The 14,542-nt window shown below is 46.5% G+C and overlaps 1 protein-coding gene across 1 annotated transcript in view; it reads left to right on the top strand.

Moving 5' to 3' along the window:
• Positions 1-14,542, top strand: part of LOC137504562 (E3 ubiquitin-protein ligase RNF213-like) — a 526,907-nt gene that overhangs the window by 349,668 nt on the left and 162,697 nt on the right. Inside the window, exon 36 of the mRNA XM_068233144.1 lies at positions 2,033-2,217. Coding sequence (XP_068089245.1) covers positions 2,033-2,217 — 185 coding nt within the window. The remainder of the gene's footprint in view (positions 1-2,032; positions 2,218-14,542) is intronic.

Below are 14,542 nucleotides of genomic sequence, written 5' to 3'. Positions count from 1 at the left end.
GCCAATTGAGCACAGTAATACCATGGTCAGTAAACCATTTACCAGTGGTTTTGGCACTGTGAGCAGGTGGCAGGTCGTGCTGAAAATCGAAATCTTCATCTCCATAAAGCTTTTCAGCAGATGGAAGCATGAAGTGCTCCACAATCTCCTGATAGCTAGCTGCATTGACCCTGCCCTTGATAAAACACAGTGGACCAACACTAGCAGCTGACATGGCACCCCAGACCATCACTGACTGTGGGTACTTGACACTGGACTTCAGGCATTTTGGCATTTCCCTCTCCCCAGTCTTCCTCCAGACTCTGGCACCTTGATTTCCGAATGACATGTAAAAGTTGCTTTCATTCAAAAAAAGTACTTTGGACCACCGAGCAACAGTCCAGTGCTGCTTCTCTGTAGCCCAGGTCAGGCGCTTCTGACGCTGTTTCTGGTTCAAAAGTGGGTTCATGCTTCCATCCGCTGAAAAGCTTTATGGACATGAAGATTTCATTTTTCAGCACGACCTGGCACCTGCTCACAGTGCCAAAACCATTGGTAAATGGTTTGCTGACCATGGTATTACTGTGCTCAATTGGCCTGCCAACTTTCATTACCTGAACCCCATAGAGAATCTGTGGGATATTGTGAAGAGAAAGTTGAGAGACGCAAGACCCAATACTCTGGATGAGCTTAAGGCCGCTATCGAAGCATCCTGGGCCTCCATAACACCTGAGCAGTGCCACAGGCTGATTGCCTCCATGCCACGCCGCATTGAAGCAGTCATTTCTGCAAAAGGATTCCCGACCAAGTATTGAGTGCATAACTGAACATAATTATTTGAAGGTTGACTTTTTTTTGTTTTAAAAACAGTTTTCTTTTGTTGGTCGGATGAAATATGCTAATTTCTTGAGATAGGAATTTTCGGTTTTCATGAGCTGTATGCCAAAATCATCAATATTAAAACAATAAAAGGCTTGAACTACTTCAGTTGTGTGTAATGAATCTAAAATATATGAAAGTCTAATGTTTATCAGTACATTACAGAAAATAATGAACTTTATCACAATATGCTAATTTTTTGAGAAGATCCTGTATATATTCATGCTGCACCCATTTGCAAAACTCTTTGAAACACGGTAAGAGATCACATTGTGTAGATCAATATACTATGCTGTAGGTCTGCTCAGGGCCAGCCCGCTCATGAGGCGGAGTGAAACTTTTGCCTCAGGCAGCAAAGTTCTAGGGGCGGCATCCGACCGTCCGTGGGTGCAGGGGGTGCCGGCCGCCGAGCTGGAGGGGTAGCTGGCATGACGGGGGTATTGGGCCTAGCGGTGGGGAGGGGGGTCGAACCCCCCCTCCCTCGCCTGGGTCCCCCGATCTGCGCTCCCCTCCAGCTTTAAATGTAGCGTAAGCAGCCGACAGACAGTAAGAGGCACGGGCGGGGGATCACTCACCTCTTCCTCGTTCCAGCATGCGCTCCACTGACGTCACTTCCTGCAACGTCGCCCACTGTATTGTACGTGGCCAGCGTTGCAGGAAGTGACGTCAGTGGAGCGCACATTGGAACGAGGAAGGTGAGTGATCCCCCGCCCGTGCCTCTTACTGTCTGTCGGCTGCTTACGCTACAGTTAAAGCTGGAGGGGAGCGCAGGTCGGGGGACCCAGGCGAGGGAGGGGGCCAAATACCCCCGTCCTGCCAGCTACTCCTCCAGCTCAGCGGCCCCCCACGGGTGGGGGGGGGGCTCATCGGCGGCGGCAATTTTTTCAAAATTTGCCTCAGGCGGCAAAAAGTCTAGGGCTGGCCCTGGGTCTGCTATACAATAAAATTACATGTACAGTCACAAAAGGTGAACTGCCACACTCGGTGAACAAAACTTCCCTCCACATATTCACACGGTTGGTCTTTCACCCTGTCTGACGTTTTCTCAATAGCCCTCTATGTTGCAATAGTTGAGGTTTTGCAATTGTGGGGAAGTTTTAATTTTTAGCGTGTAATCAATCGAAAAAACAAACAAACCTGTAACTGACTTGATAATCTTGGAATTGTCTTTCAGGCACCAGACATGATGGTTTCCTGAGGGCCATAATGGATTTATGCTCCAATTCCAGAAATGACTGGTACAGAGTTTACTTAATACGCAAGTTGGCCAACCTGGATGGCATAGATGTCGTGCAAACTCATTTCAGAAACCCTCAATCAAAATGGCTGTTTCCTAATGAGTTGCTTATTAATAGAGAGGTAATTATAAATAAATCAATTTTTTGTTTGTTTTTTTATTTATCTTTTTGGCATTGTAATGGAGCAATAAGGTACATTTTGTTTGATATACAGACCATGAGGAAATAAGGTATGCAGGCCATGAGTTATGTGTTGTACTATGCCCCCCACCCCCCTTAAATGCAACCTCTGAGTGCCCTCTGGAGCTACCAACTCTGTATACACATTATGATAGTCTCTCAGGGATCTGGGTGTGTGGGTGTTGTTCTGTGTTTCTCAAGAGTCCTCTACAGGACCAAAACTCTTCCACTTAAATCAAATGGTGAATGGTGCTGGTTCTTCTAGAATCTAGAAGTCCCTCCACTTCAAATGTTTAAAACCCCATTGACAAGAACTGGTGATGGAGGTTCGAATGGTGATTTAGGAAATATTCAGGACTTGCCTTACTCAAACAGGAGACATGAAACACCATGCACCTTTCAGAGAGCTTTAGGTAATTCAAATTTGAAAGCTACTGGCAGTGTTGCTCGGATAGTGCTTTTTAAAATCCGAATTGACCCCAATCCGGATACCTAGATATCCGGATCCGGTTCGGATATCCGAATCCGGCCTTTTAGATATCCGAGTGAACGCGGATATCCGGTCGCATTATCCGCGGATATCTGGCCTATTCGGATATCTGGATAGAAAAAACGGAAGTGCCCTTTAAATAGCTTTAAAAGGGGTTTTGAGGGTAAATGAGGCATGTATCATCATTATTTAGCAAAGGGAAACACTAATTGATGATGTGGGGACTTCGAATCCCCCCCCCCCCCCCCAAAAAAAAAAAAAAAATGACTGTCAATTAACATTAGGCCTAGATTCCAGACAGCGGTCGTGCAGCCCACATTGTGTCCAAAGTCCAACCGCACAACTGGGACATGACAGTTTTCAGTCAAGACACCTCCAAAAAATGATGCTGCAATTTTGTTTTGGGTTAAATATAGGTGGTGTCAGTGGCCTGTGGCACCCTGTCCTGGCGGTGGGAGCTGCACAGGCAGCAGGAGCAGGGCAATGCAGCAGCAGCAGGTGTAACGTGTGCCAGGAGCATGACGGACATGGTACGTGGCACTTGCCAAGTGTCACGTGGCACTTGGCACGTGTGACGTGGCACTTGCCAAGTGCCAAGTGACACGTGCCAAGTCCTATGTGGCACGTGCCAAGTGCCACATGCCACGTGGCAAGTGCCACGTGACACTTGGCAAGTGCTACGTGACAAGTGCCACGTGACAAGTGCAGAGTGACAGACAGCAGAGGAGAAGACACTAGTGCACACTAACACATTAATGAATTAACAATAGTGGAGTGATAGTGAAGGGGTTAATCACTGAGCTTATCACTGTGTACAGCCCTTGGCCCAGCAGCAGCACTGCAGCTGTGCAGCACACACTCTAACTGTCACACTATGAGACATCAGTCAAGCTAATTAACGATTACTATAGAGTAGTGAAGGGGTAAATCAATGACCAGCTTTAGGTTTATAACTGTGTACAGGCAGCCCTTGCTAGGCCACCAGCACTGCAGCATGTCTCTCAGGAAGCATTCAGCAAGCCAGGACGATCTGTCTCATCATGGCAGCCCTCCTTATTATACAAGGGGGGCTTACCAGTGTTCCTTTCTGTGATTGGGTGCCAGGGCTTAGGCTAGGAGGCCTCTGATTGGCTCAATGAGGTCAGGTGGGGCTGGCCAGGGTTCCCCTCTGTGATTGGTTGCTAGGGCTTCTCCTGGGAGCCCTCTGATTGGCTCAAGGACGTCATCACCTTAGTTACAGTATTTCGGATCCGGATATCCGCAGATATCCGCAGATATCCGGGTCATGCGTCAAACTATCTGCAGATAGTTATCCAGATTTCTATAGCTATCCGGGATCCGGATAGTGACCCGGATAGCGTAAAAAATGGTCGGATATCCGGGTTACTCGGATATCCGGACTCTGGATGAGCATCACTGGCTACTGGATGAATTCTTTGACATATGGAAAAAGGACCAAAGAACTTAAGGCTCAACTTCTTAGTTAGGAGGACATTTAAGCTTCATGTTAGTGGACAGCCAAACCCTGTCCCATATCTGTAAGTCTGAACTCTCTTGTTAGAACCTGTTCTATATCACCTTGCTTCGACACCAGTAACTTCTTACAGTTACGTCTCACAGACTGTGAGATCACTTGACTCTCCACACAGCAAGCAGGAGATAGACTTCCTCAGGCTTCTTCAATGTTTACGTTATTTATTCAAGTAACAGAAATGCAGATAGATACAGTTTATCGCTTCACCTCATTGCAGGCACCTTCCACATCCCCCCCCCCTATCTGTACATACGCGGCCGTCGCATGCACAGATTCCGGATGCCACACCTGTTGCTGCTTTGCAGGTGAGCCTGCAATGCTCTTACTCATTTTTGCATTTACTTATCTAGAACTTAATTGCGATACCCGCTCTGCTAGAAGTTCTGTGTGTTGTACCCTCTGATCAATGTTTGCTGTGCCACTACCCCCAGACTTCACAAAAAAAAAATGGCTGCCTCCCTATAGGAAGGAGCACTTTGCACTTAAACTACACAGGGTGCAGGGCTAAGCATACCAGCGTCACATGCCTGTATGCAGATCCCAGAATGCCCACGTGGTAGGTAGTCATATGGCAAACACCGTACTGATACACTGTCGCTCTGTACATGGCAATTCTTTCATTTGTATCATTGCCCCATGAACTGCTGTAAGTTCTTGTTCTTTGTGCTACACTTGATAGGAGCTGGAAAAAACATATTTGACCAATCAGTGGACGAAAAGAACGCACAAAAAAACAGCCCCAGCCCAGCATAGACCTCTCAGTCAAGCTATGGCCCTGTCCATGACAAAAACCGGAAAAAACGTTACCGCTCTGCAGCAGCGGCGACGGAAACCCGGATTGGTCAACTCCCTTTTTCCCAACTCCGGCACCCCCCTGATGCACTGTCCCCCCTTCCTTCTATTGGGAACTCATGCTGCACCACCCATTAAGGTGCCCCACTTAAAGGAACAATCCCATAAGCAACGCTGTACAGACCCTTTCCTGATCTGCGCTGCTACGTGTCTCCCAGCACCGAGCTGGGAAACCCTTCCTATCCGTGAGCCTGCAACTTGCTTAGCTCACGTATACGGACACTCCCTGTGCCCAGACTTCTGAGGAAATCATCTGGAAGCCGAGAAACTCAGTAGAATCTCTCTTCTGTCCCCACTCTGGACCCCCTCCCACCAGCTGCTTCCGTGCACGGCGCCTTGTGCACAGCTGTGACGTGGGACGTGGGATCCCCCCCAGCACATCCTCCCCCCTGCCATCGGGGCGTGCCTATCAGTGGGCGCTTACCGCCCCCTCCCCTCCTGATGCATCATGAAGATGGGAGTGGCTTTCTCAGAATTACGACTCCATGTTGAGTCATGGCATGCCAGCCAAGATGGCTGCTATGTCAGTCCCCCATAGCAACCACTTAATCCAATGCACCTTTAGAAAAAAGCAGTTAGAACATACAAGGCATATGTACACTAAACATTTCAGCATATATATTTCTCGTATACCTGCAAAAACAGACACAGCAGTGTGTGAAATTTCCTATCTCCTTTCCAGAAAAAAACGCAAATCATCTTGGACATGTAGACGGAGGAAAGAAAAAAAAAACATGCCCCCAACCCCGTGCAGTGAAACGCTTCCCACAGAACTCCGATCTTATGACGGCTGAAAAAAAAACATCCTGAACTGCAGGAATTCTCCACAACTACACCGAAACTTTACTCATATCATAAACCTTTGCCTGGAATGCGGAGTGACAGAAACTGAACAAATCTTCCAGCTGTTAGCAGATATCCGCGGACACAAACCTAAACCGTGCTTCCCCCAATCTGTAGAGAGGGGGGTGGGAGGATGCACTGTATTGGCCCCCCTTCCCACTAAACCTACGCTCTGCGATCCGCAAGAAAAAAACCAATACAACCCATGACACTGAATCATGCTGAGATTACAGAAACATCACATAGCACTAATTAACTAATAGCACTGACTTGGAACCAGTTTTCCCACTATTCTGGGCTGCTCTCGTTATACCAACTATGTTCTCTTCATTTCACCCTCCACCTGCTCTCCTCACCATCCACCATCTGCGTGACAGAGCACGAGAGAAAAACAAACATCGCTGGCATCCCTCCCAGCCCAGAACTGCCCAGAGAGAAAACGAAACTATATACGCTGCCCACACTTTAGCATAACACAGAAAGATAACACACAGCTGTAGAAAAAAAACACTGTTAACATATAACAGACCACAAACACTGCTACAAAATCAACATGTAATACCAAACACTTGCATTAGAATTAAACAAATGAAACACTATACTTGCCAGTGACTTGAGACGTTCTCCCCAAATGACCGTTCGTTACAGCATTGGTCAAGTTTTGCTCGCGAAGTTCTGGACCCCCCTCGGGCTATTGATTCCTTCGTTCAGCAGATCGACACCACTACGGCACTTGCACCCCAAGCCGCCGCCCGGGACAGCCCATGATCTGGATTTTGGCGTTAGGCATGTGTACAATCACACCTATATTATTCAGTCCACGAACCTTCGCCACTGTAATTACTCGAACGTCATTCCGTGCGCCCGGCTTCCTCGCAGCCTGGCAGCACCACTTATCTCCTCTCGATAAGTTTCCAGCGAGCGTCTCAGCGTCTCCTCCGCTTGTTACTGTGGAAGTCCCGGAAAACTAGATAATAGACTGACATCTGGCCCGGTCCTTGCCTGCCTTTTCTGCTAGGCAGCGAAGGGTTTTGGCACCATTGTTAGAACCTGTTCTATATCACCTTGCTTCGACACCAGTAACTTCTTACAGTTACGTCTCACAGACTGTGAGATCACTTGACTCTCCACACAGCAAGCAGGAGATAGACTTCCTCAGGCTTCTTCAATGTTTACGTTATTTATTCAAGTAACAGAAATGCAGATAGATACAGTTTATCATCTCCTGGCAAAGCAGACTTCCATGTTGCGTTACAGCTGCGTGAGTACCTTCCTGCTGAAGATACCCAGGTCTTCTTGTATCTACTCTATGTTACATCTAGACTACCTATGTACAGCATACATTATATCATATTACAGAAAGGAAGAACATACTTAGAGGTCCCAGTCAGCCTTGCGAGCTATTGCGAAAGTAAGAAGCAGAGTGCACTCCCCATCGCTCACTCAGGGTTTAATACCGACTAGGAAAGAGTTAAATATGACATCATCTTCGCCATCCCCTAGATCAGTCTATTGGTGGACCCACTCGTGGTGTCATCATACACACCTACTCGATTAATAATCAATGAGGCATTTGCCCTAGATGCAGGAATGTGGATATTTACCAAACATGGCTGATGTTTATTGTTCCAGTGGTGTTACATGCCCAGGTCACGGAGACCTGCGGCCTTGTACATAGAACAGCTTCTTGGTATGTTCTAGTTCTGCTGACAGAACTGCAGATTTTCTCTCTCAGAGAAAATCCCCTTAAAGGGCCGATCTGCACTCCAAGCCTTTTGACTAACTCAGTCCAAATAACTGAGGCCTACTTAAATTATAACAATCCCCCCTAAAAAGGCTTGATCCGCAGATCCCAGCTTCTGAACCCACCCGTACCTGGTTTCTTTTCTTTAGGTTTCACTTTTCGATGTTCGTGCTCACACAACTTCTCTGCTCTAGGCGGGTACCCCTGGAAGAGAGAGAGCAAGACCTCTTGGTCTTCCTGTACCCAGGCTCTCTGGGGAGGCTCTACTTCTAAGTCCCTCTATACCACATGCTCAGCATTTGCGTCACTTACGTATCACTCACAAACTTGCATGACCACAGAAAAGTGAAACTCGTTTGTTTGTTACTCAATGGAGCAGTGCCAGGTGCCTTCTAAAAGAGCGCCTTTATACAATCAGCTCCATTACCGGTACTATTACCTATACCCGTAACCCTGTATCTCCCTTAATTAAAAAATATTGGATCATGAGATTGTTTATGAGGCACCAATCTCTTGACCAGGTTAATTTGTTTTACGTAATTTTAACACGCAACCTCACCTGGATAATGATGCCTAAAGTTGTCATCCCCATCCAGACGACCAGTGGGTGTCGGAAGAACTTTGGAACTGCAGAGGCCCAGTCCGAGTGTCCCTGGAACATCACCGGAACCTTTGTCCACCAGGTCAGACTGGAACTCACCTGCTCATTTTTGTGTTCTACCTCGTTAAGATCACCTGTATCATGGTGAAATCTTACCTCTAACTTAGTGTACTGTTTGTTTAACCTTTGTAACAAAATGTGGTCGTCTTGGATCAAACCCTGTTCCCCTTTGTCCCCTGTCGTGTTCTCTTTCAGGACGGGAACTACCCGTGAAACTTTGACCTTTAGAGTTCTCTTAACAATTTGAGAAACAACGTCATCCAACCTGGATGACAGGATCCATATGGGATCTCCACTCACACAATATGTTCCCCTTGGAAAATCCCCCTTATCGGAACAATTATGAGAATATACCTTGAATGTATCATTAGACCTTATGTTAAAAAAACAAACCTTTCCTTCAGCCACCGGAACTATCGGTTGGGCTTCAGGGTGGATCTTTTGAATGGTAGCCTCGCCTTCTGCGTTATTGAGCCCGCAGGCTTCTTCACTAAATTTGGCTTGCCCCGGCCAACGCCGGTACCTCTGTGAGAATTGCCCGCATAAGGACAACTCTACTTGTTTCACCTCCCCGTCTAGCACCAAAAAAGGTTGACCTCTCAGGTCCTGGTGTAAGACCTGGGTTGAGGTGGGAACTAAGGAAGTGGCGGTGCCTAAAGGAATGTTGCACCGTTTCCCTTTGTTCACCCAAACATCTCGAAGCTGCCATGCAGAAGATCCTTCTCCAGAAAAATCGATATACCTCCCCTTGACCAATCTCAGTTGGACAGGATCTTTTTGCCTCTCCCTGACAAAATATGCCCCCAACTGTCCTGATTGGACCTCTTCCCCCCTTATGTCCTGAGGCACAATATGTACCTGAGGTCGGGAAGACTGTACTCTCTGCAATCTTTCAATTAAGAGTACCTCTTCACTTACCCAACTAGCATGAGGATAAGCAGCTGCATATGGACTGTGTAATATCGTCCCCTGTTGTAACCCGTGTAGTGAGAATGGGGTTCCCTGTGTTGGCTTTCCCTCCCCCGGGACCGCTCTCCCCACCCTCTTTGTCACCTGGAATTGTGGCTTGATCTCGATTTTTACTTCTTGTTTCGAGAACCACAAACCCTCGGCTTTCCAGCCTTTACGTGTGTATAGTTGTTTCAGAGGCACTCTCTGTTGGTAGTTCCAGAGTGTGATGTTGTCCCCTGCGTCTCTCTGGTAGGAGAATTGACGCCTCCTGCTCGTTCCTCTCCAATCTGGAACCATCTCAAATTGACGCCTCCTGCTCGTTCCTCTCCAATCTGGAACCATCTCACTCTGCATAACCAAGACAAGGTACCCCTGAATCACACACTCCACCTCTTGCATGTACCCATTGTACTGCAATGTACCTTTTAACAAACCTTTGGATCGGTGCATCGATTCTGGGAGTGTGGCATTCAATAGCAGATTTACACTGCCATTCAATTCCCACTGCCCGCACACCTGACCCTTCAGACCTTTCACCCACATTGTGCCATGAAATTTGTTTTCTCCTGGCACAAGTGCTCTTTTCCTCCGTCCCTGCATGGTCCATCTGTGCCAAGTGGAGGGAGGTGTGAAAGGATTAGTACCTTTGTCACCAAACATTATCATGCTTGGGCCTTGCATTCTCATTAATCCCTTATTATACATGAGAATGTCCTCTCTTCATTCTCCTAGGACGAAATGGCAACCTAGGATCACCATCAGCACGGTACTCTTCATTATAAAAGCACCACCTTGGGAAAGAAAAACATTAGCACTTTGCATTATGCTTTGCTCAGACAGTTTTGTTAGTCTCTTTCCGATCTCCGAAATCTCGTGTTTTAGTCTCTTTCCAATTTCAGGAATCTCGTGTTTTAGTCTCTATCCAATTTCAGGAATCTCGTGTTTCTCCAAACTTAGATTGGCATCTGGAACCTTTCGCTTCTCTGACTGACATCTCCATCTCCTTTCCAGAAAAAAACGCAAATCATCTTGGACATGTAGACGGAGGAAAGAAAAAAAAACATGCCCCCAACCCCGTGCACTCAAACGCTTCCCACAGAACTCCGATCTTATGACGGCTGAAAAAAAAACATCCTGAACTGCAGGAATTCTCCACAACTACACCGAAACTTTACTCATATCATAAACCGTTGCCTGGAATGCGGAGTGACAGAAACTGAACAAATCTTCCAGCTGTTAGCAGATATCCGCGGACACAAACCTAAACCGTGCTTCCCCCAATCTGTAGAGAGGGGGGTGGGAGGATGCACTGTATTGGCCCCCCTTCCCACTAAACCTACGCTCTGCGATCCGCAAGAAAAAAACCAATACAACCCATGACACTGAATCATGCTGAGATTACAGAAACATCACATAGCACTAATTAACTAATAGCACTGACTTGGAACCAGTTTTCCCACTATTCTGGGCTGCTCTCGTTATACCAACTATGTTCTCTTCATTTCACCCTCCACCTGCTCTCCTCACCATCCACCATCTGCGTGACAGAGCACGAGAGAAAAACAAACATCGCTGGCATCCCTCCCAGCCCAGAACTGCCCAGAGAGAAAACAAAACTATATACGCTGCCCACACTTTAGCATAACACAGAAAGATAACACACAGCTGTAGAAAAAAAACACTGTTAACATATAACAGACCACAAACACTGCTACAAAATCAACATGTAATACCAAACACTTGCATTAGAATTAAACAAATGAAACACTATACTTGCCAGTGACTTGAGACGTTCTCCCCAAATGACCGTTCGTTACAGCATTGGTCAAGTTTTGCTCGCGAAGTTCTGGACCCCCCTCGGGCTACTGATTCCTTCGTTCAGCAGATCGACACCACTACGGCACTTGCACCCCAAGCCGCCGCCCGGGACAGCCCATGATCTGGATTTTGGCGTTAGGCATGTGTACAATCACACCTATATTATTCAGTCCACGAACCTTCGCCACTGTAATTACTCGAACGTCATTCCGTGCGCCCGGCTTCCTCGCAGCCTGGCAGCACCACTTATCTCCTCTCGATAAGTTTCCAGCGAGCGTCTCAGCGTCTCCTCCGCTTGTTACTGTGGAAGTCCCGGAAAACTAGATAACAGACTGACATCTGGCCCGGTCCTTGCCTGCCTTTTCTGCTAGGCAGCGAAGGGTTTTGGCACCATTGTTAGAACCTGTTCTATATCACCTTGCTTCGACACCAGTAACTTCTTACAGTTACGTCTCACAGACTGTGAGATCACTTGACTCTCCACACAGCAAGCAGGAGATAGACTTCCTCAGGCTTCTTCAATGTTTACGTTATTTATTCAAGTAACAGAAATGCAGATAGATACAGTTTATCATCTCCTGGCAAAGCAGACTTCCATGTTGCGTTACAGCTGCGTGAGTACCTTCCTGCTGAAGATACCCAGGTCTTCTTGTATCTACTCTATGTTACATCTAGACTACCTATATACAGCATACATTATATCAGATTACAGAAAGGAAGAACATACTTAGAGGCCCCAGTCAGCCTTGCGAGCTATTGCGAAAGTAAGAAGCAGAGTGCACTCCCCATCGCTCACTCAGGGTTTAATACCGACTAGGAAAGAGTTAAATATGACATCATCTTCGCCATCCCCTAGATCAGTCTATTGGTGGACCCACTCGTGGTGTCATCATACACACCTACTCGATTAATAATCAATGAGGCATTTGCCCTAGATGCAGGAATGTGGATATTTACCAAACATGGCTGATGTTTATTGTTCCAGTGGTGTTACATGCCCAGGTCACGGAGACCTGCGGCCTTGTACATAGAACAGCTTCTTGGTATGTTCTAGTTCTGCTGACAGAACTGCAGATTTTCTCTCTCAGAGAAAATCCCCTTAAAGGGCCGATCTGCACTCCAAGCCTTTTGACTAACTCAGTCCAAATAACTGAGGCCTACTTAAATTATAACATCTCTCTCCTATTTTTATCAGCAAATTTATTGGGTCTATCTTTGGACTACCAAGCTGGAGGGTGTGAAGATTCTGGGTTATAAATTCCAGTACCTCTTGGGCTCTGGAACTGAGCAATCTTCAAATACTCAAATATATACACGCAAGCGGGGTTTTATTCATGAACCAAAGTTCTCTTTTATTCACCAATTTTTCTCTTCAGAACGCAGGTGATAAGTGTAGATACAACATCAGACCTTAACTTCACATAAAAATGCCTGACACGTGTTTCGCAGCCATAAGCCGCTTCCTCAGAGGCACATCGCAAACAACACATCCAAAGTCTAGGACATAAGAACACCAGCTCGATCTGAAGGTGGGTGCAGAGAGATACCCTCAAACGTCTCCCAGGGTGAGTGGGCTGTCCATCTTCACAGCCCACTCACCCTGGGAGACGTTTGAGGGTATCTCTCTGCACCCACCTTCAGATCGAGCTGGTGTTCTTATGTCCTAGACTTTGGATGTGTTGTTTGCGATGTGCCTCTGAGGAAGCGGCTTATGACTGCGAAACACGTGTCAGGCATTTTTATGTGAAGTGAAGGTCTGATGTTGTATCTACACTTATCACCTGCGTTCTGAAGAGAAAAATTGGAGAATAAAAGAGAACTTTGGTTCATGAATAAAACCCCGCTTGCGTGTATATATTTGAGTATTTGAACATAATTTACAGGGGTGGAACCATACTACTTTTTTTATCCTTGTCAGTATTACTGAGCAATCTTACCTCTACAGCAGTGTTGCTCGGATACCCCCAATTACGGATTTGACTTATTCGGCCGTGATTGAAAAAAAAAATACGGAAATGCCGTGATTAATTTACGGATTTGAAATGGATTCACGAATTCGACCCAGATTTTTGCCCTGAATGGGGCAATCACGGCTAATCACGGCCGTGATCCGGATTTTCTTTTAACGTTAATAGCAAAGCCCCCATACATGCTACAATCCCCAAAATTGCATGGATTATAAGGGTGATAAAGGGCTACAACATAAACAAAAAAATTCAAACAGAACTTTACGTTTTTGAGAAAAACTGGAAATGGAAATATATTCCGTGATCATCACCCGCTGATTTTAGCAGTTAATAGCCAAGTCCCCTTACATCCTAGCAACACCAAATTTGCAGGATATGTTAAAAAGATAGTGGGAAACACTGTTTTAAAAAAAAAATACAAAATGTTATTTTTTTTTGTTCAGAGTGTGGGAAATCTTTTTTAAAAAATGACGTGGTGTTCCCCCTCCCAGCATATTTAACCCCTCATCTCCCATGTAGGCTGGGATAGCCAGAATGTGGAGCCCCGGCCGACTGGGGCTTCGCACCCTGAGCTATACCAGCCCGCATGGTCCATGGTATGGGGGGGGGGCTCTGGGGGAGAGAGGCGACCAAGCCCTTCCCCTTCCCCCCGAGCCCTTGTCCAATCCATGGACAAGGGCTCTGGGGGAGAGAGGCGGCCAAGCCCTTCCCCCGAGCCCTTGTCCAATCCATGGACAAGGGGCTCTTCCCCACCTTCGGTGCCCCAAGAGGAGGTGGGGGCGAAGACTTCGGGGGGGGGGGGTTCATGGGGGCATCTGGGAGTCCCCTTTAAGAAGGGGACCCCAGATGCCTGCCCCTCTCCCAGGAGAAATGAGTATAGGGGTATAAAGTACCCCTTACCCATTTCCACTAAGGGTTAAATGAAATTAAAACACAATGACAAGTACAGTCCTTTATTATTCTAAATTAAGCAGAAATACCTACCTGTACCTTCAAAAAAATGTTCCCAGGCCAATATCCTCGGGAAAAAGTCTCACGCCAATAGCCTCTATCTTGCGATCTTCTTAAGTAACAACTTGATTGAAGATCTACCGCCGGCCGCCGCCACACACGTCGCTCCCTGTTGCAGCTCTCAGCTATACTAAGTATTATTATTTATTATTATTATTATTATTTTTTATTTATATAGCGCCAACATCTTCCGTAGCGCTGTACATAGTACAAACAAATAATGGGGAACAAATATACATAAGAAATACAAGACACTGTACAGTCATGACATTGAATAGAGTAAATACAGATACATACATAGTTGATATGTAGTTGGTACATATACATATGTTAAAATTACAGCAGTATGAGAAACACTAGGAGGAGGTCCCTGCCCTTGCGAGCTTACAATCTAG

The sequence above is a fragment of the Hyperolius riggenbachi genome, chromosome 4 (assembly GCF_040937935.1).
Source record: "Hyperolius riggenbachi isolate aHypRig1 chromosome 4, aHypRig1.pri, whole genome shotgun sequence".
Classification (NCBI taxonomy): Eukaryota; Metazoa; Chordata; class Amphibia; order Anura; family Hyperoliidae; genus Hyperolius; species Hyperolius riggenbachi.
Note: the sequence above shows the minus strand (reverse complement) of the source record. Positions and strands in the feature narration are given on the sequence as shown.